General features: G+C 42.3%; 1 protein-coding gene and 1 long non-coding RNA gene across 4 annotated transcripts in view; one reads left to right on the top strand and one right to left on the bottom strand.

Annotated features, from left to right (window-relative positions):
- Positions 1-7,124: 7,124 nt before the first annotated feature.
- Positions 7,125-26,977, bottom strand: part of UBE2U (ubiquitin conjugating enzyme E2 U) — a 63,104-nt gene continuing 43,251 nt past the window's right edge. The window contains exons 9-10 of one of the 3 annotated variants that reach the window (XM_008539687.2): positions 20,378-20,472; positions 7,125-15,014 (exon numbers count right to left, since the gene is read on the bottom strand). In XM_008539687.2, the coding sequence (XP_008537909.2) occupies positions 14,827-15,014; positions 20,378-20,472 (283 nt within the window). In that variant the 3' untranslated portion in view covers positions 7,125-14,826. The remainder of the gene's footprint in view (positions 15,015-20,377; positions 20,473-26,977) is intronic. The other 2 variants (XM_070592689.1, XR_011532552.1) reach the window with 2 other exon arrangements.
- LOC139079183 (uncharacterized) lies at positions 12,208-16,581 on the top strand. Its single transcript, XR_011532553.1, has 3 exons — positions 12,208-12,814; positions 13,424-13,529; positions 14,713-16,581. It is a non-coding gene; the product is annotated as an uncharacterized lncRNA (long non-coding RNA).

The following is a 26,977-nucleotide window of genomic DNA, read 5'->3' on the forward strand; positions in this document are numbered from 1 at the left end:
CTGGCCCCTGCCTCTTTTTCTCACCTCTTGCCCATCATCTCTACAAAACAGTTACATTGAAGTACGTGGAGGTCTTCTCGGACGTTGCGTCCTCTCACCTGTGCCACGCAGGTCACTGGACAGCCTGTTTCCTCTGCCCGTGCGCTTCTCCACAATTCTGCCCACTGCCCGGCTAACTCCACTTACTGTTCAGGGCTCAGCTTAGATGTTGCTTTCTCTGGGAAGCTTTTCCTGAGCCCCCAAGTCTTGGTTAAGGGCCCCTGTAACAGCCAGTCCAGCTCAAACTTCACCCATCATACCACTTGCATGGTTTCATTTATATTCTCCTTTAAGCTCTAAGCTCAGCGAGGGCAGGGGTTACCACTATCCCCAGAGCTTCACTCGATAAATACGTGTTGAATGAATGACTATGGGCACATATCAGGGTTCTCCGGAGAAAGAGAATCAATAGGATGTACATATATAGAAAGAGATTTACTATAAAGAATTGCCTCACGTGTTTGTGGAAGCTGGCATGTCCAAAGATCTGCAGGGTGAGTTAGCAAGCTGGAGACCAGGAGAGCTGACGGTATAGTTCCAGTTTGAAGACCAGCAGGCTCGAGACCCAGGAAGAGCTGATGTTGCCATTCAAGTCCAAAGGCAGGGGTAATTCTCTTAACCAGGGTAGGGTCAGCCTTTTTGAGCTATTCAGGCCTTCAACTGATCGGATAAGGCCCACCACATTAGGAAGGGCAATGTCCTTTACTCAGTCTACCAATTTAATCATTAATCTCATCCAAAAACACCCTCACAGAAACACCCAGAATGTTGAACAAATATCTGGACACCCCGAGACGTGGTCAAGCTGACACATAAAATTAACCATCACAATACATGAATGAGTGAATGAATGAACAAATAAAAGAATGAATGAATGGTCCCACTGTTCTCCACTGGTCCCAGCTAACTGTACACAACTCCCTCTTCCTCCCTGGGCGAAGTCACTGCCATTGGTCAGCAGTGGGGAAGTAAGATCTAGACTTTTAGCCCCTGAAGGATGGAAATGGAGCGTCTGCTCTTCTGGTTGTTGTCTGCTATGGCTGCCATACTCTCTTCCACTTGCAAACACATTGATTCAAACTCCAAACAAGTATGAGGCCAGCCCCTGCTCCCACCTCAATCCCACCCCACTTCCAACCATAGCTGGGAATGGCGATCAATGCACTAGATGGGCCACATCCACGCCGCGACATTTCCTCGTATTAAATAACAACAGGAAAGGTTAAATAAGCGGCAAAAAAGAACGGAGATAGCTGTGCACACCAATGAGAATGCCTAGGATGATTCTATTCCCATGCAAACGCACCCTTGACACCTGCCTTCCTCTGGCCTCTGGCCACAGAGTTGCATTACCAGAGGACTTCCAGTCAACATCCAAATATTCATTGCGTGTCTGCTACACGTCAGACACGACACTGGTCAAGGTGTGAGCAATAGAGCAAGGAAGAAAATAGACAGAATCCAAGTCTCCATGGAACATAAAGGGAAGGTAAATCTCCAGGTCTGGTTATTCTGATTGATTTTTTAAAAAAAACCAATTTATATTATCATATGAAAGTGCTTACTTTTTACCAAATAAACAAAGAACTTGCTCTTGGCATAAAAAGGTGGAGCAAGCTGCTCCGATTTATCTAGCACGGGCCCGCCCTTTCATACTTTGCGGAGCGTAGCATGATTACTGGAGTATTTCCCACACTATCCCTAGTACCTGGGACAATGCCTGCGTTTGAATGAGCGCATGAAGACTTTCTTTGTTGCAGTGGAGAGAGGTCTGCATTGATTCATGTGCCCTTTCTGCGGGAGATTGCAGAAACGACCACGATTCTTCACTCCTCCCTGTGTCCACGCCCTCTGTAATAAGGCTTGGCAACCCTTCTCACGGACAGAGGGAGTCGATTTGCCCTCCCCTCAAATCGGGCTGAACGTGTGACCTGTTGTGGCCAATAGGATGTAGTGGAAGTAATGACGTGCCAGGTCTGAACCCAGGCCTCAAGAGACTCTGAACGCTTCTGCTTTCTTTCTGGAAACCAGTCCAGATGCCACGGTAGACAAGCCTGTGCGAGTCAGCTAAAGGATGGAAGACCCAAAGAAACAAGGACAGGTCAGCCGGGTTGGGCCCTACATCACACAGACCTCAGCTGAGCCGGGTGCTGACGGCAGATACATGGGCGAGCCCCACTGCTGCCAGAATGGAGAAGCCAAGCCCAAACCAATGGCTGTGACGAAGAATTGAGAGCTAAACAAATGGCTGTTGGTTGAGCCACAGCGTTTTAAGGTAGTTTGTTACACAGCAGAAGCTGCATGATATGCTATTTGGTCCCTTCCTTTTGTGAGCAGCAGTCGACTCCCACAGCCTTGAAGACGTCAGGACAGGCGCAACGGGGATACCATCTGCATGCAGAAATAGATCACGCTGGTCCACAGAAAGACTGTACCCGTGACTTGGCTGTCGCACAAACCGAACTGACAGATTTGGGCAAAATCACGAGCTCCTGTTTTAAAGTGCAGAAATTCATATTTTTCTTTAAATTCACATACCTCTTGTTAAATTAGAAGACAAAGTATATTTGAAAGACTACATCTATTTGGATCTAAATTTCCCAAGCATCTTGATGAAATTCAGACTTTTTTCCCCATTTCCAAATCTTTTGCTTTAATAGTAATGAATTGTTTATTCCTATACTTACTTTTGCCAGAGTGGCATAGGATATCATGGAGCTGCTCTGACCAAAACGAGATAGCGCGTTCCTTGGGTTCACTTCCAGGTAACTATCTTGGGAGCCTGAACATTCTTCAGATTTGCTTTGATAAGGTTCTGTTTTAATTTTTGGCCAAATTAATACAGTCAATTCCAAATTTAAGATAAAAAAGGCTCCTTGAGCTTTTCTGGTTCTCCTCTTTTTACAGATCAGATTTTCTAATATGAGACAATGGAACTGGACTTATTTTATCGCTAAGACCACCACCTGAGGGCCAAGGCTGGAGGGAGTGGATGCCTAGGCCACAGGACACTCTGATTTATGGTGTGAAATCAGTTCTGCAGCTCGGAGCCTTCCTGACATGTCAGAGTCTTGAAGGCTGGATCCCACCCCGCCCACCCCAAGCTCCGGGACGCGTACTTTACTGTGCTCAGACAATCACCTAAATTGCTCCTGACCACAAGTCCCCTGTCCTCCCCGGGCTCCGTCTAGGTCTCTTGGGTTCTAGACCTGCAGTTTGTACTGGATGCTGACGTTAAGCCGTCTCTTTCTGGGGCCACCCTGGGCCTGACTATCCCTGACGGCCGCCACCTGCGTTCCAGGGCGCTATGGTCTAAGCACAGCCCAGTCTGTGAGATGCCAGCGGACTGTCGACGTCACTGAAGCCCACAAACTCTGAAATACAGAATGGGCCTATCCCCCGACGAGCCCCTCGCTCCAAGCTATTTAATGACCGAGAAGACCCTACTTCACGGACGACCCTGTGTGAGGACTCTTTATGTCTGCTGGTTTATAGAAAATGTCAAAAGTCCCTGTCCAGGCCACCCGGGGCATTCTGCCACCTGACCAAATAAAGGGCCAGGGTTCCTGTGGTTCCAGTTGCCTGTCCTTCTCCTGCTTCAAAGTGAGTTGGACATTTTTGCAAGTGCAAAAATATAAAAATATAAAACACAAATTGATATATATAATCAGCCATTCTCTCCCTTATCAATGAACGTATTTTAAAATATGGCAAAGAATATTGTAAACTACCTGTTGAGTCAACAATAAATGAAAAGATGAATGTATGAATAAATTCTATTATTAACAGAACTGACTTTAGATTTGCTGGCAGTTTTGTGTTCTAGTGTTGAAGACATTGAGTCATTCTGAGGTAACACTTCGCTCTGGAACAGAGGCAGCCGACACCATCCCTCCCCCTATTCTTTTCTCCCCTTCTTCCTATCTTAAACACAGAGGTGAAGTCCGGAGCTTTAGCAGCCATCTTGTAATCATGAAACAAGAGGAATGAAGACAAAGGCCAACACTCTAAAGATGGCAGGGTTGAAATATAGGAAAGGCTTGGACTTTGATGGCATCATTGCACAGCTAGCTGGACTGATACCAGCAACCTCCCACCTCAGGACTCCTGGTTTTGTGAGAAAAAAGAATCTCTATTTCTTTAATCCTCTGTTAGGCCTCTATTATTTGCAGCTGAATATGCGGAAAATTTTACTTCTAGTGGTCACATCATAAGAGGAACTGGAATTGCAATTTGAACGTTTTTGATTATTAAAGTCATATTATCTTATATTAATAAGCCCTCGTTGGTGACATAAACTGAGGTTTATACTAGACATATTATAAATTAATTATTATACGTACACTTCACCATTGTATCTTAATTATGTAGTTTGACTTCAAAATGGATAGCAACTTGTGATCATGTCTATTCTATTTGATTTTCTCCTCTACAGAAATATTTTTCTCTATCAGTAAAGCATTTCTATCATGAGCTAGTTGCTGGGATGCGCAAAAAAGCCTCAGGAGGGGCCGGCCCCGTGGCCGAGTGGTTAAGTTCCTGCACTCTACTTCAACGGCCCAGGGTTTTGCTGGTTCAGATCCTGGGTGCGGACATGGCACCGCTCATCAGGCCACGCTGAGGCAGCGTCTCACATGCCACAACTAGAAGGACCCACAACTAAAAATACACAACTATGTCCCAGGGGGCTTTGGGGAGACAAAGGAAAAAAATAAAATCTTAAAAAAAAAAAAAGCCTCAGGAGATGAGGTCGGATGTTGCATTTGTTGAAGCAGAACTCGGCTTGTAAATATAATTATCCTCGGTCATTAGGTGCTCACATTTCATCTGGACTCCAGTCTTATAAGTGAGATGAAGAGTCGGGGAGAGGATTTGGACATTCAGGCCGAGATAAAAAGTGAAAAGGGCCGGGGGTGGTTAGCAGAGAGTGGAAGAGTAGAGAACACTTAAAATTAACCCTCGGATCAATTGCGGGATATTGTTCAGCACTGGAGAGCCAGCGATTCTCCATCTCGAATCGTGAAAACCCCAAAGCAAGTGGGCTTACGCTTCTGCATCTGGGAATCAGAGTAGTCAAAAAGAACCCTCTCCTGGAAGGTGAATATCGAATATTCCTCCTGGAATTGAACATTTAGAGGAGATCTGGAGCTCACTCTCTGGAGAGAGTGGCTTAAATTTAATTCTGGGCTCCGCAAACAAAACGAAAAACCAATTAAATGCTGGGTCTCCTTACACCTTTTGTTAATAAAGAGAGATGCCCAGGGGAGGGTCTCCCGTAGCCCCCTTCCCTGCTCAGCGATACTGGCATTTACTTCTCAGACACATCCGGGGCCTGTAAGTGAGAAGCCAGGAGGCAGGCCCACCAGGTGGAGGACAGGCCCCAGGGCCTTCGGGCTCCCTGCCAGCCCCTAGAGAACTTCCCCCTCCCTCAGCTAGGAGGTGGAGCAGCTTTAGGGGATGCACTGCCTTCTGGAAGTCATTAAACCAAAACCTGAGCTGTCCTGGCTCTCCCCCTGACTTCTCCTCGTTGCCGAGAGGGCGGCCTCTGTGTGGTCCTGCTTGAAGGCAGAGCAGAGGGCTGACTGATTTCTCCAGGTTGGGTCTACGATTTTATCAACGTGCATAATTTGTAAGCTCTGGGTTATTTTCCTCTTAGTAAACCTTTCCTAGTACTGAGTAAACATCTTTCCTCGGAGAGAAAGCAAAATATTCCCACTCTTACGAAATGTCCCTGTGCCGCGAAAGCCTGTGAAAGCCTAAGACCTGGGCCTGGCTCCCAGCGAAGAAGCCCTGCACCTTGGCGGGGGTCCATAGAGGAGCAGCCCACTGGCGCCCTCTGGAGGGAGGAGAGGCTAACCAATAAAGCAAAAGGTAAAAACCAAACTCTAAGGTAATGACAAATCCAAACAGTATAGGAAACTTCTAAAAAATGGCATTTCTGAGGCTAGCCCGTGGCACAGCAGTTAAGTTCGCACATTCCGCTTCTCTGCGGCTTGGGGTTCGCCGGTTCGGATCCCAGGTTCAGACATGGCACCGCTTGGCAAAAGCCATGCTGTGAGAGGCGTCCCACGTATAAAGTAGAGGAAGATGGGCACGGATATCAGCTCAGGGCCAGTTTTCCTCAGCAAAAAGAGGAGGATTGGCAGTAGTTAGCTCAGGACTAATCTTCCTCAAAAAAAAAAAAAAAAAGGCATTTCCTGCTTCTTTTCTCCTCCCTGCTTCTCTGGATGCACCTGGCCTATCACAGTGGGGCTGGGATTCATGTTCACACAGAATTTCAACTTTAGACCTGACCTCTCTCCAAACAAGGTCCTGGGGCTTCACTACACAGCATGACTCCCTCGCAAACAAACGGCCCCACTTCTTGTGCTGCATTAATCACATTTGAAATAAACCTTGGAATTATATTGCGTCTCAAAGTGTCATCCACTGATGCTTTCCATCAAAATCACCAGGGGAATTCAATAACACTGCAGATTTGTGGGCTTCTGTCTAGGCATTCTGAATATGAATTTCTTTCATGCTTCATTAGAACAATTACTGGAAGGAAGTACAATCTGTTTTTTCTTTTCTCAAACATGTATCTAGCACTTGTTGTGGGCCAGGCCCTGTTCTGAGCACTTTACAAATATTAATGTATTGATGATTAAGTCTTCTCCACAACCGGAGGAACCCAGGTGTCATCATTACCCATCTTTAACTGGTGAGGAAGCCAAGGTGCAGGAACGTTAAGTAACTTGCCCAAGGTCACACAGCCAGTAAGCATATGGTGATCCAGGCCTTCTGGCTCCAGAATCTGAGCTCCTAACTGCGTCCCACATTGCCTCTCTTGGGTTAAATAGTAGGAAATATTCTCAACTGGAAATTTTTTTTAAAAGAAAACACTTCTATTTTGGCCTTCATGTATTTTTAGTATATTTTTTCTGCTTGCATCCAAAAACGGAAAATATGAGTATAAGTATAGCTTGGTAATGAAAACATTCTTCTATGTCAGGGAATGTTCTCGTTGCCTTGAATGTATGAGGAGAAATAGCAAATAGTCATAGTAACGAACACACACAATGAATATTCACTATGTTCTATGCTCTGTTATAAATAATTTATTTAATTTGTTTGACAGTTCTATAGATAGCGACTACTGGAACAGATAGGTTAAAAGTAAAAGAACAGAAACAGTGATACCATGTTAACACTAATCAAGAGAAAACTGGAGTGGCTCTATGATTATCAGTCAAGTAGATTTCAAAGCAAAGAAGGTTATTTCATAATGATAAATGGGCCCATTCCTCAAGAGAACACAGTGGTCCTAACTGATAACAAACCTGATAACAAAGCTTCAAAACACATGAAGCAAAAGCTGATGGGAGAAATAGATTAACCCACAATTACAGTCAGAGAGTTCAAAACATCTCTCTCATAATTGGTAGAACAAGCGGACAGAAAATCAGGGAAAATATGGATAACTTTAACAACACAATCAACCAACTTGACCAAACTGACATTTATAGAACTATTCATTCAATAGTGGCAGAATATACCTGTTTTTCAAATGTACACAGAACATTTGCCAAGATAGATCATACTATGAAACAGTAAACTAGTACTAATAAGTTTAAAGGATTCAAGCCATACACAGCATGTTCTCTTTCCACATGAAATTACAGTAGAAATCAATGGTAGGAAGACATCTGGAAAATCTCCGAATAATTGCAAAGTGAATAAAACACTTTTAAATATTATATGGATCAAGGAAGAATCAAAAAGAAAGCTAGAAGTATTTTTATTTGAATGAAAATGAAAATATAACAGACAAAAATCAGTGGGAAGCAGCCAAAGCAGTATTTAGAGGGGAATGTATAGCACTAAATTCCTATATTAGGAAAGAAAAGAGGTCTCAAAACAATGACCTCAGCTTCCATCTTAACAAATTAAGGGAAAAAAAGAGTCAATTAAACCCAAAGTAAGCAGAAGAGAGGAAATAATAAATATTATAGTGGTAGTCAGTAAAATAGAGAATGTAAATTAAACCATATGCTAGTTTTTTTGAAATCAATAAAATTGATAAACCTCTAGCCAGACTGATCAGGAAAAAAGAGAGAAGATGTAAGTGGTGTAACTACAGAGTTTACATATATTAAAAGAAAAATAAGGGGATATTATGTATTACTTTATGCCAAAAAGTTAGACCACTTAAATGAAATGGACAAATTACTTGAAAGATGTAAACTACCAAAGGTCATTCAAGAAGAAATAGATAACCTAAATAGCCATAAAACCATTCAAAAAATTGAAAGTGTAATTGAATGTCATACCACAAAGAAAACTCCAGGCCCCAAAGGCTACACTGGTGAATTCTACAGAACATATAAGGAAGCAGTAATACCAATTCTACAAAAATTATTCCAGAAAATTAAAAAGAAGGAAATTCTTCCCATTTCCTTCTATGAGGCTAGCATTACTCTGAGACCAAACCTAGATAAAGACATTTGAAGAAAACTATAGCCAATTTCCTTCATGAACATAGATGTAAAACTTTTAAACAAAATATTAACAAATCAAATTAACAACATACAAACCATGACCAAGTTCAGTTTATTCTAAGAATGTGAAGTTGGTTTAATATTAAAAATAAGTAAACCAATGTAATATACTATATTAACAAACAAAAAAGAAAAAGTCATATGCTCATCTCAATAGACACAGAAAAAATCTAACATTTTTTGACACATTTGACAAAATCTAACTTTCATGTCTAACAAAAACTCACAGTAAATTAGGAACAGCAGGAAACTTCCTTAAGTGGATAAAGGGCACCTTTGAAAAAACCTACAGCTAACACTATATTTAATGACCAAAGATTGATTGCTTTCTTCCTTTGTTCAAGAACAAGACAAAAGGGTGTCCACTTATACCAATTCTCAACATTATACTGGGAATTTTAGCCAGTGCACTAAGGCAAGAAGAAGAAGTAAATGCATCAAGATCAAAAAGGAAGAAGTAAAAACTGTTTTAATTTGAAGATGGCATGATTGTCTATGTGGAAAATCTGACAGAATCTACAAAATAGTTGCTAGAAGTAATACAAGATTAGCCATGTTGCAAGATATAAGATAAATATGCAGAAATTAATTGCATTTCTACACACTAGCAAAGAACAATTGGAAATTTAAAAATAACACTATTTACAACAGCACCAAAATTATGAAATACTTAGAGAAGAATCTGACAAAAGATGTACAACACACGGACAAGTGAAAATTACAAAGCATTGCTAAGAGATGTTAAAGAAGACCCAAATAAATGGAGAATTCATGATTCCGAAGACTCAACGTAGTTAAGATGGCAGTTCTCTCCAACGATCCATTGGGATCCATGCAATCCCAATCAAAATCCCCACATGATTTTTTTTTGGTAGGAATTGATGGGCTGATTCTAAAATGCATATAGAATTGTAAAGGACTCAGAACTGTAAAAACTGCTTTGAAAAAGAATAACAAAACTAGAGAGCTAGGATTATCTTAAGACATAATAAAACAATAGCAATCAAGACAATATGCTGTTGGTGTAAAGATACACAGATCAGTGGAACAGAGTAGAGAGTCCAAAAATAAACCCACACATATATAGATATTGATTTTTAACAAAGATACTAAGATAATTCAGTGGAGAAAGGCCGGTCTTTTCAACAAATGGTGCTGGTACAACTGAATATGCATATGGAAAGAGAAAGAAAGAAAGAAAAAAGAGAGAGAGAGAAGAGGGAGGGAGAAAGGAAGGAAGGAAAGGAAGGAAGGAAAGGAAGAAGAGAGAAAGAAGGAAGGAGAGAGAGGGGAGAGAGAGAGAAAGGAAGAGGGATGGAGGGAGGAAGGGAGGAAAGAAGAGGGAAGAAAGAAAGAGAGAAAGAAGGAAGGAGGGAGGGAGGGAGAGAGAGAGAAAGAAAAAAACCAAGCAAACTTGGATCCATTCCTTGCACCACACACAAAAATTAAGTCAACAGAAATCATAGACCTAAATGAAAAACATAAAATTGTACAGTTTCTACAAGAAATAATAAGGGGAAATCTTTGTGACCTTGGATTAGGTGAGAATTTCTTAGATACAACACCAAAAGCACAATCTATAAAAGAAAAAAATTGGCAAGTTGCACTTCATCAAAATTAAAAACTTCTGCCTTTTGAAAGACACTGTCAAGATAAGGAAAAATGCCAGACTAGTCACTAGCTTGCAAATTATGTGTCTGTAAACCATTTATCCGATAAAGGACTTGTATCCAAATACATAAAGAGCTCTCAAAACTTAATAACGGGAAAAAACCCAACTCAGTAAAAAATGGCCAAAAAATGTGAAGAGATACTTTATCAGAGAAGATACAAGGATGGCAAATAAGCACATGAAAGGATGCTCATCATCATAGTCTTTAGGGAAATGCACATTAAAACAACAATGAGATACCACCACACACCTTTTAGAATGACTAATGTTTAAAAGATCAATCCCACCAGACGTTGGCCAGAGTGTACAGGAACTGGAACTTGCATACTCTGCTGGTGGGAATGTACAAGAGCAAAATTTCTCTGGAGAATAGTTTGGCAATTTCTTGAAAACTTAAACATATACCATATGATCCAGCCATTTCAATTCTAGATATTTACCCAAGAGAAAATAAAGCGTATGTCCATTCAAAGATGTATACACAGATGTTCATATCAGCTATATTAATCTTCCATTGCTGCATGACAAATTTAGCAGCTTAGAACAACAAACATTTACTATCTGGTAGTTTCCACGGGTCAAGTCCAGGCACAGCCCAACTGGGTGCTCAGGTCTCACAGCGCTGTGATCAAGGAGTGGGCCGGGCTGCATTCCTTTCTGGAGCTCAGGCCTTTTCCAAGCTCGCAGGGCTGTCGTCGGATTCACAGTCTTGTTGTTGTAGGGCTGAGGGCCCTAGGTTCTTGCTGGCTGTGCCCCAAGGGCTACACTCAGCTCCTAGAGGCTGCGGGCGGTTCCTGGCCATGTGGGTCTTCTCCCGACAAGCAGCTTACTTCCTCAACACCAGCAGGACAATATTAGATTAAAGTCACAGAATGACTGGAGGAAGTATCCATCATCTTTGTCCTGTTCTATGGGCTCAAAGTAAGTCACAAGTTCCACACACACTCAAGGCAGGGGATTACGCAAGACCTCGATTCATTGTCTGTCACCTCAGGGTGGATCTGCTGCAGCAGCTTTTATATTTGTAAAACTCTTGAGTTGGAAACAACTCAAATGCCCTGAGCAGGTGATGGATAAACAAACTGTGATCTATCCACACCGTGGAATGCTGCTCGGCAACGAAGATAAACAAACGATATATACAAAACGTGAGTAATCTCAAAGTAATTATGCTGAGAGAAGCTGGACAAAAACAATTATTTACAGTACGATTCCACTTATGTAAAACTGTAGAAAATGTGCACAATCTGTAGTCAGAAAGCAGATCAGTGATTGCCTGGGAACGAGGAACGATGGCAGGAAGTGCGTGGGCGTAAGAATGGTGTTACAGAGAGGCACGAGGAAACTTGGGGGTGACAGATGTGTTCACAATCTTGACAGTAGTGATGATTACATGGCTGTATCAGATACCAAAACTTATCAAACTGTATGCTTTAATTAGTTCAATTTATTATATGTCAATCATACTTCACTAAGCTGTTAAGAAAACTCAGCATCTTCTTCCAGAATCATCTCTCTCAAGGTATTCCTGGCTTGTTAATAGCAGCTTTCCTTTTTGCTACTTTTAAATTCACCAATTTGCTAAATTTTCCAAGTTTATTTTTTAACAGCAGATTCTAAGTCAGAGAAACAGGAGCTTTTGTTTGAGGTGGAGGAATTGTGGAGGCTGTTGTCATGTGGGTCCTATATTATGAAATCTCTCTAAGATGGAGTCCACCTGGCTGGCTTACATTTCGAAGGTTTAGTGGGAGAGTCAGATGGGCAGACGACAATTTCAATGTAATACAACTGCAGCCACGTGCACACACTGCGTGGGGTGAGGGGAGACTTGGCCCAGCCTGGCGTGGGTGAGTGGCGTGCAGAGACCGTGGAATGACGCCTGCAGGGAGTTTTAGGTAATGAGTAGGAGTTTGCCAAGCGAAGAAGGGAAAAGGCGTTCCCAGTAGAGAAAGCGGCATCAGCAAAGGCTGGGAAGCAGAGGAGAGCAAGTTACACGTGGGGACGCACGAGGGGTTTGTTAGCATTAGGTACAAGGTGGGGAGTTGTGGTGGGTGGAGAGGGTACATAGGGGCTGACTTGGAGGGCATTATCATTTGGACTTTACCTATTGGGCAGAGATTCTCTGAAGAATTTTGGGAAGCTGAATTTGTCATTGAAAAAAGTATAATCCCTTGGGGCCGGTGGCACAGTGGGTGGGTTTGCGTGCTCTGCTTCGGCCACCCGGGGTTTGCCAGTTGGAATCCCGGGTGTGGACCTACACACACCTTATCAAGCCATGCTGTGGATGGCGTCCCACACATAAAATGGAGGAAGATGGGCATAGATGTTAGTTCAGGCCCTAACTTCCTCAGCAAAAAGAGGAGGATTGGCAGCAGATGTCAGCTCAGGGCTAATCTTCCTTAAAAAAAAAATATAATCCCATCTATTAATTAAAAGTGCTTCATAATATAAAGTCATGGCAAGGAGAGGACTGAGAAGATGGATTTAAGACATCTAAAAGACAATGCTGCAAGTTCTGGTGATCAACTGGCCGTAAGTGGATGAGAGAAGTCTACAGTGATCCGTAAGTTTTTATCTTTGGATTGTTCCATTGACTGAAAAAAGGAGCATAAGAGGCAGGAGGAGGTCTGGTGGAGGTGGGAGGAAGAGAAGGAAACGAGTTTAAGTCAAGCATGTCGAGTTTCAGATGCATGGGGGATGTTGAAGTGAAGACGCCTTTTAAGGCAGGTAGAAAAAAGGTCAGAGAATAAGAACATGTGGGGGCAGGGAAACTCTGATAGTGGCAAGATTGTCCAAGGAAAATGTGTAGAGAAGAGCACTGGGCCAGAACCCAGAAGAACCTTTCCCCAAAGGCCCAGGGCAGAAGGGGAATCCCTCCTGAAGATCCAGAATGAAGGGTCAGAGACAGCAAAGGGAATGAAATAAACCGTCTTGTCCTACTGACCAAGGTCTCTAGTCAAAGGCTGTTCTCTCCTCCTCTCACACTCAGGTCTTCTGTTGCAGGAAAAGAAAGCAACACATGCAACTTCTTTGTTCTGAAAGAGATTAGATTGAACAGCAAGGATAATAGACAATGTGGCAGCTCTCGTCAAGGAAATATTTTTGGTTAACTGTCATGGTCCTTTTGGGTTTAATTTCTTGGTGAAGCTGTTTATCTGCTGACAATCCACAGGTTTATTCTTCTAGAAAACCACCAGAGAGGAGTCAGAGGCCTGGTCTCTGTTGGCATGACCATCAGCAAAATGCATCTTTGTGCTACATTCTGTAGTTTCACTGAGGTATGGGATGCACCATTCACAATGGCTCTTTTCATTGGGTGTAGAAAGAACTCTAATTGTTATCAAGTTGGGTGGAGATCGTGAAGTCCACTCTTGGCTGTATTTTGGCATCGACAAAAGGAGGGGGAAGTCTGGCATAGCTGCCAGAATGTTGTAGTTCTGGTTGTTGGGCTTTATTGTCTGAACCACCACAGGCCCACTGGGAAACACCTAGGCAGCCAGGAAGTGCCCAGACACCGTGCCCAGATCTGAACCGGCAGATCCCTGGCTGTTGAAGCATTAACAACTCGGCCACAGGGCTGGCCCCGAGATATAGATATATTTATGGCGTTTGGGGGAGAGCTGTGTGTGTAGGTGAGAAAGCCTCAAAATAAGTCTCCCCGAAGGCAAGGCGATGAACATTTAAAAATAAGAGAGCGAGAGAGAAGTGATCAACACTGACATCGAATATAGTCTAGAGGCCCAATAAGGTGAGGCATCTGCTGAATTTTGGCAATATGGAAGTCTCTGGAGATCCCAGTGAACTTTAATCAAGTAGCATAAGATTTTATTGTGCAGTGAGTACAAATGTGAAGTGAATTAAAGAAAGAGAGAGCAAATGACAGAGTACTATTAATAAATCTGACGGAGAAAATATGAATGAGACAGTGTTGAGAGAAGTAGAAATGCAGGGTCAATGGTGGAGACACATTTTAGAACAGGAGAGAGCCGAGCCTATTTGCAGGTTGAGGCAACACAGAAAAAGAAAGGGAGGAAATAAAGATAGGAAAATATGAGGGGATGGTTGGTCAAGGCCGAAGAGAAAGCAGAGCAGGTATGTATTCTGGGAGAAAAGAGAAGAGAAATGTTGGCGGACACGACATCTCGTCTCTTGAATATGGAGGAAACAGACACTGTGCCAGGCAGATGGAGGGCAATGTCTGGATCCCTCCTCTGGGATTAAGGTGCAGCCTCTGAAGCTCCTGAGCGCTCCCCTCCCAGCTCAGCCTCTCCGACGCACGTCCCTCCCACAGAACTATGCGTCCAGCACCCTAAAATCTTTGTGGGAATAATACCATTGATTGAGACACCACATGAACACCATGACTTGGCCAACTTAGGTTCAAACAAGGAAGTAGGGCTCAAAAAATTCAAAGCAGCATAGTCATTGATTTGTGCTTAAACTTCTAATTTGTATTTGCAGTGAGAGGATGAGACCAACTTGAAAACAATGGAATCCACGTTCTGGGAGCCTTCCAAAGTTGCGCCATGAAGCTGAGCTGTGGTGGAGGCTGTTTATTTTCTAAGTCCTGGAGCATTAGGCTGAATCTTCTAGAGCGTTTGCATCAAGAGTGCTGGTCCAGGCCACCAGATCTTCCACCTCGTCTTCCCATGACTCATTTGTGTTATTGGCATCCAGTAAAGCTTCATTCTTCCACCCCTCCTCCGTCTCATCACTCTTTGTGAGAGAATCTGTTTCAGTTTGTGAATCAGGAAGAAGTTGAACTGTAATGGGAAATATGAAAAACAGAAATTTAATAGACATGGCAGGAAATACACAAGGGCAGGTGTTATTACTCTTATTTTACAGATGAGGAAATGGAGACGGAGTGACCTGGGTAACCTGTCCAAGGATATCCAGCTAACAAGAGTTGATCCTAGGTCCTCGGATCCAGAATGCCGGTGTCAGCGCACGGAGAGTGCGGCACAGCCTGTGAGTCAGGCTGAGGCCAGGGTAGGAAAGCCTTGTGTGGCATGTGGAGGAATCTCATCTTTCTTGTATGGGTCTTGTAAATAGGGCAATAAGTGGATTACATTTTTAAAGAAGAATATAGATACAGCATCTACATTTCTCAATACTTCTGCTGAGTGTGCGGACTTGCTTTTTAGAGATGCATCCTAATCGGTGCTATTTCTGTTCTGCTCCCTTTACAGCCCCGCTGCATTCCCCTCCATTCTGCGTAGTTGCCACCTGACTCATTGCCTAGTTGGGTTCCAGGGCAAATTCTATTGGTCTTATACGTTTATTTCCGCAATTCCATACCAAATGAACCTTGTAATATTCATTGTCTTCTGGCTGTGCTATAGATAAGGGTGATGAGTGAATTGTTCTCTTGGTCTCTTCAGTTTATAGACAGATTTGTAGAGAAATTTGAGTTTAGACAGCTGCCATTATCCTATGAAAACCCTGAGGTCTGTGATGACTGAGTTTTAATTTTTATATTTTAATATTAATCTCTAGCTTTCATTAATTTAAAACTAAATTCTGTCATTCCCTTAAGAAAACTTTCCACTTTATTTTCTATGAACACATCATTGATGGACTAACTCCAGTTCTTTCTAGCCATGTTTAGGCCTTTCTGAATTCACGTGCTCTTGGTTACAAGAAATACAGAGCCCAATTCAAACCAGTTTAAACACCAGGGAAATGTCTTATCTCACAGAAGAGGAAAGTCAGAGGTAGGGCAGGAGTGAATGATACAGCGACTCAACAGTGTTCTTAGGACGAGTTCTGGTCGCTGCTTTGCTGTCTTTGGTGCTGTTTTCATCTTCAGAGTCACAGCAAGAGAGCTGTGGTCATTCTAGTGCTCACATCAGACATGGCGACATCCAGAGGAAAAAAGGGGTCTTCTCTCTGGCGTCTCATTTTTAAGAGTAGGGAACCACGCCCTGAAGCCCTCTGTCTGCTTCCTCTCAGGTGGGATTGTGTCACTCCCTGCTCTTAAACTAGTCTGGGCAAGGGAACCAGGGTCCCACGGTTGGCTGACACCAGTTGGTGGGGTGGAATGGACGTTGGGAGTCAATCAACTTGACCATATGCCCTTTTAGTTCCTGCTCTATTAAAAAAAACTCCCAGGAAGCATAAAAAACATCCTGGTTAGATTAGCAGAGTATAATGCAAAACAAATATAGAAATGTTTCCTTATGACATAGAAAAAATAAATATTATTTTGAACTTCTTTCCTTCAGAAAATCTTAAGTCTTATAAATCCCCTCTGAGAAATCTTGGATTTCCCGATTGGAATCAATAATAATCACTTTGTTACTACATTAAATAAGTTATGAAAACAAATTCTAATTGCCTTATCGTTTGTATGCCTTTCTCGGGATGGATCCTGGAAACTCTGCTTCTTATTTTTTTAGTCATAATACAATTTAGTTAGTGAGGATATTAAGATTTCTTCTGATTGGTGGGCTCTCATTATTGCCAAGTGGTTTATTTCCATTCGTTCTCTATCAGTCTGAGTTGAGTCAGGAAAACAGAGCCGCTACAAGTAAATCAAGAATGAGGGGTCTACTGTAGGAAATAGGGACCACACAGATGTGGGAAGGTCTGGAAGCTACAGCTGGAGAACTGCAGAAAGAGTCACCAGCTGCTTTAGCCTGATGCACTGACGTGAGTGGGAAAACCAGGAGTTCATGGGGAAGGACAAGGAGCTGCCCCGAAAGTGGGACAAACACTCTGAGTCCATGGGGATCACTGTGAGGCCACCATGTCTGCAAAGGGAGAGTTTGTGGAGAGTTGCATGAAAGTGGTGTGTCTCAGGAAGCTGCCAGGCCCGATACACACAACTTCTCAAGAATAATGGCATCTTCTTCCCTCCCACCTCCTAATCTCAGGAGAATTTTTCTCGTTGGCAAATATGAAACACTAACCCTCCCTGCGAGAGAGAAGCACAGAGTTCATTCCTTTTCTAACCGAGTCATTTTTCCCTTTGATGTCCCAAATAAGATCACTATTGCTACATGATGAACAACCACCAAGTCTTGGGGACATTCAACCATAAGCATTTGTTTGGGTCACACATCTGCAGGTCAGCTGGGGGTTGGCTCATTTGGCTGGAGATGGCTGGGGAGCTTAACGGCGGAAGCTCAGCGCTGTGCCTCTCATCTTCCTCTGTGGCCAGACGACAGTGCAGGCATGTTCTTATGATGGCAGAATTGAGAAAGAGCAAGCCAAATTGCACAACCTCTTCCCAAACCCTGGGCATATCACACCCACTCCTGCTCTATTGATCAAAACAAGGCATGTGGCAAAACTCAAAGTCCAGGGTCAAGGACTACATTTTGTCCGTGGAGGTGGAACAGGGTAGGGAGTGGCTATTTCTGAACAATAATCTAATTTACCACAACCTCTGAGATACAGCCTCTTCTCTTAGCAGCACAATTAGACGGAAAGGATGGTCCACCCCATTTGCAAAGTGCACAAGTTTCAGTACTGAAGATCTAATCAGTTTCTGGACATTCCTTAAAATGTTCTCTATTCCTGCTCACCACTCTATTTCTCACTCATCATGGACTTATTCCCCCTGTTCCAAAATCAGAGCTGCTAAAAACAGGACAACTCTACTTCAATGTATCATTCATTCACTCATTTGTTCATGGGCATTGAATGGCTACTGTATGCCAAGCACTTGCTGTGGCAGATTGGAGGTAAGCAGCGCCCGCCCCAGGAGGCCACTTTCCATTGAATGAGAGTGGCAGTAAAGAGACTGGCCCTCAGGTGGCCTGCCGTGATCCCCATGCTCTAGTGTCCACACCTTTGTGTAACCCCATCCGTCTTAAGTGTGGGTGGGACCTGTGACTTACTTCCAATCAATAAAATATGACAAAGTTGATGGAATCTCACTCCCATGATTACGTTACAGGACATGACATTTTGTCCAGCTATCAGACTTGTTCTAAAGACTCCTTGCTGGCTGGATGAAGTGGGAGACTAAGCTGGGGAAGTCCACATGGCAGTGAACTGCGGGCAGTCTCTAGGAGCTGAGGGAGGTCCCAGCACACGACCAGCAGGGAGCCGGGGCCGCAGTTCTAAGGATAGAACAAAGCGAATTCTGTCAACAACCTTAGTGAGCTTGGAAGCAGATCCCTCCCCAGTCAAGCCTCCACATGAGCAGGAAGCCCAGCTGACACCTGGATCGCAGCCTCATGGGATCCCAAGCAGAGGATCCATCTATGCTGCACCGGACTCTGGGCACACAGAAACTGTGACATAATGAATATGTGTTGTTAGAAGCTGTTAAGTGTTTGGTAGTTTGTGACACAGTAATAGAAGACTAATAGAGCCTGATATGGCACGATAAAAGTGCTACGATAGCCCACAGGGAAAGTTTCCTAGTGGAGGTAAGACCTGAGCTGAATCTTAGAGGAGGAGTAGGTACCAGAAAGGAAAAGGAAGGAGGGAAGGGTGTTTGAGTGGAGGTATGAGAAAGCATGGTGTGTTTCTCAATTTTTTTTGTTTTTGTGAGGAAGATTGGGCCTGAGCTAACATCCATTGCCAATCTTCCTTTTTCTGCTTGAGGAAGAGTGGCCCTGTGCTAACATCTGTGCCAATCTTCCTCTATTTTGTATGTGAGACGCTGCCACAGTGTGGCTTGATGAGCAGTGCTAGGTCCACGCCCAGGATCCAAACCCATGAACCCTGGGCCACTGAAGCAGAGTATGTCAAAATTAACCGCTATACCACCAGGCCGGCCCCCTCAAATTTTTTTGAAATGGGGAGGGAAATAAACCATCACGACCCGCCAGGTCAGTGTGGTGTTTAGGGTGTGATGGGAGAGGGGTAAGAGTCGTCACTGAACGGGCAGACAGATACTAGAGCATGAAGGGTTCTGTCATGTCAGAGAGTCTAAATTTTATCCTGAATGAAACGGGAAATAAAGGATTTTAGACTCGGTAAGAACATAAGCAGACTCGAGCTGTAGAAAGCAGTCTGGGAAAGCACGGACAGTAACCGTCATAATCATCGACTTAACCAAATGAGCTCTTCGCAGGAGAGGATGGGGGGATGCTGGAGGATAGAGACTGCAGAGTGAAGAATTCATGAGGGAGGCAGAAAAAGCAGCACTTCCTACAGTCCTTGCAGACACCCTGAAGTCTGGGAGAAGGCAGAGCAGAATGGAGAAGACAGGCTGCAATTCAGAGGAGGAAATCTGAGTGGTACCCAAAACAAGGAGGAGAAAGGGAAACAGAATCAGGGGCAGGCAAAAGAAAGCTAGTGAGGTGGGGGCTGGGCCTTGACGAATCACTGAGTGAAGGTTCTTGCTGGGCCTGCCATTGATGTGCTGTTGCTTTCAAAGGACAGGAGACGGGAAAAGCAGTCGCTAATACCGAGACGACTTTCCAGTTCACAAAGGATTTTTACACACGTGGAGTCGGTTAGCCACAAGCATCCTGTGAGGGAGGGCAGGATATTAGAAGCGAAGACTTACTGAACATCTCCTAGGGACCCAGTCCTAGCTGAGGATGAAGAAACGGAAGCTCAGAGGTCGAGGGACTTTCCCCTAGTTACGCAGACCCTGTCTATAACCCAAGCTCTCTGACCGGCATGTCTTGCTCTCCCCTCTACACTAGTTATTTCCATTGTAAGCTATCAGCTCTCTCCTCCTGCTCAGGACCCGCCCTCCATCTATCCCAAATCTTTCTTTGAAAAACATTCACTTTAAAAAAAGCACCCCAAACCACGCAACTAACACTATCCCTTTCTTTTCAGCCATATTTCACGTATCTCTGAATCGACAATGAGTTGTAGGGTTCAGTTTATTTAGTGTTTTCCTTGCTTTGAATGCTTTCACACATTTTGAAACTTAGCTTTAGATTTTCAAAGGGCATATTAATCTACTAAAGTATAGTAAGCTTGGAAGTACTAGCAATTCAATTCTTTCAAAGCTCCAGTTCTTTGGTAACTAATTTAGTGAATTTCTTCTGTTACTCAGAAAGAGTTAAACCAAACTTAAAAGCAGAACACAAGATTAGGCCTCACGTATCAAAACTTATTTGAACTCAACAAAAATTTAAATTTATTTTTATAACTAATATTTTAGTTCTAAAGACAAAACAAAACAAACAGGCTGAACTCAACTTACCTGGGGTCGGGCAGAGATGAGACCTTTGGGTTGGATAATTGGCTCTGTAAGGCCCTCTATTTTCTCTAGCAAGCCGAGCCCTGGCAGCAGCATACCTAGAGTAAGAAAAAAAAGAAACGATCTAATTTCCCAAGTGAATTTTGGGAAGGGCACATTACTTTTGAAAAAATAAGGCAAAGAAATCGAATGAAACAGACGAGCAGAGCAATGGGCATCAAACACGGTGATGTTCTGAGTGTTGACCAACGCAATGGCAAACAGAAGTTATCTGAATTTGTGTTTTCCAACAGAACAGTAGTGCGAAAAGCAAACAGATACGGTAAAAGATTACTATCATAAAAGCAACAAAGACATCATCTGGTATAGGAGGTGGGTTCGCTTCCTAGGGCCTCCATAATAAGTTCCCATATACTTGGTGACTTAAAGGAACAGAGATTTATTCTCCCACAGTGCTGGGGGCTGAAGTCTGAGACCCGGTGTTGGCAGGGCCATGCTCCCTCTGAAGGCCCTGGGGAAAAATCCTTCTTTGCCTCTTCCTAACTCTGCTGGCTCCCAGCCATCCTTGGCGTTCCTTGGCTTTCGGCTGCATCACTCTGATCTCGGCCTCCACCATCACATGGCCTTCTTCCCTGTGTGTCTTTCTGTGTCCTCTCCTCTCCTTATAAGGACACCAGTCATTGGATTTAGGGCCCACCCTAATCCAGTATAGCCTCATCTTAACTAATTATATCTACAAAGATCCTATTTCAAGATAAGGTCATATTCTGAGGTTCTGGGCGGACTGAATTTTGGGGGATGACTATTCAACTCACTACGTAAGGGAACAATTCTATCAGAAAAATTCATGACCTACCCCGGAAAAAACAACCACTTGGTAGGAGACATCAGTGAACCCAAGTAAAGTTATCACAGCATTTCCTTGGAGAAGGAGTTCATATAGGGAAACAAAAATTTTTACAAAAATTTCTTTCGGGGGTGACGAAGTTTTGCAATATATTATGACAAGAAAGCTTTTGGTGAAAATATTGTTTATTGAAGAAAATTACGTGGCATAGAATTGCTCTTGTCCCACAAGTGCACCTCGCCTACACAGTACTGCTGAAGAGTTCAATCATTTGAAAAATAGCCATTGGGCACCTTCCTGTGCCAGGCACTGTTCCAGGAGCAGATGACACAGGAAGAACAAGACAGACAAGGTCCCCAACCCCATGGAGAGGAGACAAAAATGAGCAAATGTGAGAATCAAGATATATGAGCCATGATTTGTGCCGTGATGAAAACAAAGCCTCTAACAGAACGTGGCATGGAAGTGGTGAGAGTAGCGTCCTTGCCTTGCCCCAGCCATCAGGGCAGAACATGCAGTCTCTTACTATTACCTGTGTTGGCTGTAGTTTTTTCATAGATGAGCTTTATCAGGTTGAGGAAGTTCTTTCCTATTCTTAATTTACTGAGAGGATTTTGTGTGTGTGTTAGGAAGATTGGCCCTGAGCTAACATCTGTTGCCAATCCTCCTCCTTTTGCTTGAGGAAGATTGTTGCTGAGCTAACACCTGTGCCAGTCTTCCTCTATGTTATGTGGGACGCCACCACAGCATGGCTCGATGAGCGGTGCTAGGTCCATGCCCAGGATCTGAACCTGTGAAACCCGGGCCACCGAAGCAGAGCCCACGAACTTAACCACTGCCACTGGGCCAGCCCCTGAGAGGTTTTTTAAAATCAGGAATTAGCATTGAAATTTTCTTTTGTTTATTGAAGTATAATTGATGGACAATATTAGTTTCAGGTTTATAATATAGTGATTTATTTTTACACATTAGGAAGGGATCCTCATGCTGAGTCTAGTTCCGTCACCATACAACGTCATTACAGTATTAATGACCATATTCCCCAAGCTGTGCACTACATCATTGTGACTTACTTATTTTACAACTGGAAGTTTGTCCCTCTGGATGCCCTTCATCTATTTGCCCATCCCGCACCCCCTCCCTTCTGTAACCACTAGTTTGTTCTCTGTGCCTATGAGTCTGTTTCAGTTTTGCTATGTTTGAAATTTTCTTCACCTATTATGATGATCATACAGTTCTTCTTTCTTATTCTATTTTACATTGTTTCAATTTTTCAAATGTTAAACCAAGCTTACATTCCTGGTATAAATCCCACTAGGTAATTTACAATTACCATAATTATTTATTATAATTAATTGTGACCAAGTGGGATTTATACCGGGAATGTAACCTTGATTTAACATTTAAAAAAAAAATCAGTTTGAAATATATATATATATATATATTTGAATTCAATTTGCTAAAATATTTACATCTGTGTATATGACATGTATTGATCTGCAGTCGTTTTCTTCTTGCACTCTCTTTCGTTTTGTTATTGAGGTAATGCTGACTATAACATGTAGCAGGAAGAGTTCCCTTCTCTTCTATTTTCTGGCAGAGTTTGTGTACATGGTATTATGTTTTCCTCAAATGTCTGGAAAATTCTCCAGTGAAGCCATTTGGGCTTGGAGTTCTTTGTGTGAAGGCTTTTAGCTATCAATTCAATTTCTTTATTAGACATAGGATTATTCAGGTTATCCATTTCTTTCTAAGTGAGCCTTGGTAGATGTCGTCTTTTAAGAAATTTGTTCATTTCATCTATGTCATTGGATTTATTGATCTGAAAAAGGCTTTATTTTACCTTTATTTTTAGAGATATTTTCACTGGGTATAAATTTCTAGGTTAATGATTTCTTTCTTTCAAGCACTTTAAAATTGTCATCTATGATCTTTTGATTTACAAGGTTTCTGACATGAAGTGGCTGGTTGTTTTTGTCTCTGTTCCTCTACATGCAATGTGTGTGTGTGTGTGTGTGGGGGGGGTGTTTTGTCCTTTGCTGCTTTGAAGATTTTCTCTTTATCACTGAGTTTCAGCAATTTGAGTATGATGTTTCTTGGTATGGTTTCTTTATATTTTTGTTTCTTGGGATTCATTGACCTTCTTGGTCTCTGAGTTTATAGCTTTCGTCAAATTTGGAAAATTTTTGGTCATAATTATTTCTTCGTGTATTTTTTTCTGTCGGTTCTTCTCTGGGATACCAATTACATATAACTTACACCAGCTGACATTGTCACACAGCTCACTGAGGCTTTTTTTTTCTGTCTTTTTCCTCTCTATGCTTATTTTCAAGAGTTTATATTGCTACATTTCCAAGGTCACGGGTCACTTCTTCTACAGTATCTCATTTGCTGCTCTTTCCATACAGTGTATAATTCAAGCATGTTAAATTTATTTTGCCTCTAGATGTTCCGTTAGTCTTTGCATATCTTCCATTTCTCTCCATCATATTCATAGTTTTCTTTAGATCCTTGAGCATATTTTATAAGACGTATAATATCTGCTTTGAGGTTTGTATCTACTAATTCCATCATCATCTCTATCATTCGTGGATCTATTCATACTGATAGATTTTTCTTTTGCTTATGGATTGTATTTTCCTGCTTATTTGCATGACTAGCCATTTTGGATGGGATGCTAGAGATGATAAATTTTATTTTGTTGGGTGCTGAATTTTGTCATGTTCCTTTAAATATGGATGCCACTGTCCTGGCATGCCGTTCAGTATCTTGCAAATCAGTTTGATATCTTCAAGGTTTGTATTTAAACTTTCTTATGCGTCTAGAACAGCGTTTATTTGGGAGCTAATATAGCCCCACTACTAAGGCGTGACCCTCTGAAGTCTCTATCCAGTGTCCCTTGAATTAGGAGGACTTGCCACTCTAACTAACAGGAACCCAAAGTGTTTCTAGCCCTCTGTGAGCCTTGTGTGAGTACCCAAACAAACAAACATTAGAATCTTATTTTCCTCAGGACAAACATGACATTAGAAAATAATATAACTTGATTTACACCTTTTCTCCCCCATTGATAAATCTTTGTCTTCAAAAAACTATATAAGTATTGATATTTCCTTTTCATTCAACCATTTGCCTTTATATAACTGAAAACGCAAATTATAAATATGAAAATGTTTAGTGTCACTAGAGAAATGCAAATTAAATGACTATCAAGGAGGATGTCATAATTATTAAGTTAACAAGTAAAACAAAACCCCCTAATGCTTGTTTATTTTAAATTCTCAATAATTTTGGTGGCACCATAGATTGCTACATGTTCCGGAAAAGTAGCTTTATGTACATCACAAGAGTCATAAAACTTATTGTATCCTTCCATCTAGCAATGTGACTTTTTGTAACACATTCTGAGGAAGCTTCTTGGATGCCTGCTTTCAGGCAGAACACAATCTAAGATGCCTCTGGGGAACCTTCGCCCTCCTTGCTCTCTCCCCTGCTCAGACCAAGGCCTAAACCAACCCAAGCATCACATTTGTATGGCCGTGTAGGGGTGGGGTGGGGAGTGGGGTAGGTTGTTGAGGGGGAGGGCAAGGGGGGGGGAGAGGGAGCTGGACAGAGACAGAGAGAGCCCTCAAAGCGCGTTCTGTGTGGGAGCAGAACCAAAGAAGCAATTCTCTCAGAAAAAAAAGAAAAGTGCAATGGGTGTTTTTGACATGTATCAAAACCTCTCTTTTTGGAGAGAGATGGAGAGGGAAGCAGCCTTGAGCCATGATGTTTATAATACAGGAGGTGCCACCAGATTCTGTGCTCCAGTCAGAAATCCACGGCAAAGTTTGGGGGCTACGTTCTGAGAAAGCAATTGATGAAATGAATCACATCCACGAGAGGGGAACAAGAAAGAGTACGGAATTCATTAAAAAGTTGGAAGAACTGGGTATGTTCATTCTGTAAAAGACAAATCTTGAGGGGAGGTGGGAGAAAGACCAGAATCCTGCCTCTGCCCACACCCACGGCCCTCCCCAGGTCCTCCACGTCTGAGCCGGGCCGGTCTAATGGAACAAAGCACGAGCGTAGGATCTGGCCGGCCCAGCTTGAACGCCAGCTTGGTCACTCACTGAGTGCATAGCCTTAGGCAATTTTTAAAAAAACTTTTTCTGTACATCTCTTTTATAAAATGGAGATAATTTCTCACATTCTGGATGGTTTTGCAGACAAATGTAAAAGCATTTGGTAGGTGTTCAATAAAAATCTGTTAAATGAATGCAATTTCCAGACTGGTTGAACAGCATAAGGTGTTAGATTTAAGATAGAAATAAGGAAGATTAGAGCTATTAGAATGCCCCTGGATGTACTGAGCTGCCGTCTCTAAAAACACCCAGATACAGACTAAGCAGTTGCTTGGCAGGAATTATGTTTTAAAAGGGATTTTTCCCTTTGTCTATATTTTTTTCCATGTCTATATTTTAAAGGGGATATTTCCAATGTTCACTCTAATGCTAATTCTCTCTGTAACCACAAGATGGCATTCAAGGTTTAATCTTCGAGGAATAAAAAAGCAAGCATTCCTACTTAAAAATGCATCAAATGTGTAATTATGTAAACCTATAAAAACAAGGTTCAACTTCAATAACCCTGACAGGAGAGCCAAACATATGTTAAATTAATGTGTTCAGCATCAATGTTGGCTAGACAACTGGAGAAAAGGTAATCAGACGTAGTTATGCTGTAGGAAAATCACATATTTTTGTGAGTTAAAACACATACTCACAAAATAAGACACTACAGGAATTCAGAAATAATATATATTAACTCCTTAATTTAAAAGATGGTATAGCCAAGTCCAGAGGATATTTTATAAAAATGAGAAAGTTTTATGCCGTTATTTGATACATCACATGTTAATTTTTTCATGTAGAAAGAGAAAGGAACATTGTTTAATAACAGAATTTGAGATTGACCAACAAAACCAGAAACTTTTCCACAAAAGGTAGAATTGATTTGTACTTGCAATTGGGCAGGCAATATTTTTACATTTATGTAAAAACGGAAGCTTTTAATAAGCACATATTAATAGGCAGATAGGAGATCATTTAGTTTTAGCTTTCAAATATAATATGCGTTTATTAATAACTTCAGGCAAGTTGGTGAATGTCTTTGTGCTTTATTTCTCTCTCATTGGTAAACTGCAGATAATATCTGCCTCTATTTTTCCAGAATTTCTGTAGAGAAACTTAGGGGTGAGGATCCAGTTGAAAAGGGGGGCTAGGACCCTGGTCCTGAACCCGTGTTCGTATAACAAGGAAAGTGGTTTGTAGACAGATGTGTTGTGGCCTTGAAGGAGGCTCATGGATGTCCTCGTGGGCTCCACTTAGGGGTGTGGCTTCCACTCCCCGTTGGCCCAGGATTACACCAGGAAATGAAGGGAGAACGCCCAGCATGCAGCAGGTGCCTGGCCATGCTAGTCCCTGTTCCCTCTGTCCCTCCTGTGTACAGACACGAGCAGGATACTTTTTCAAAGCTACACAGAATGTAAAACTTCTCCAGAATTAATAACTTTTATTTAGATAACTTGCTGGCTGACAAGGTGGAAACTACTGGCATCGATCTTCCCATCACCACGTAGCACTCATTAGCTACCGAGTATGACATAAAAATAGTTCTGTATGTGCATCAGTAAGAACGTTCACAAGAAGAGCTTGCACTGCTTTCTAATTTTGTATGTCTATTTCTCCAGAGAAAATAAATTATGAACCACTGAT

This window comes from Equus przewalskii, chromosome 24 (assembly GCF_037783145.1).
Source record: "Equus przewalskii isolate Varuska chromosome 24, EquPr2, whole genome shotgun sequence".
Classification (NCBI taxonomy): Eukaryota; Metazoa; Chordata; class Mammalia; order Perissodactyla; family Equidae; genus Equus; species Equus przewalskii.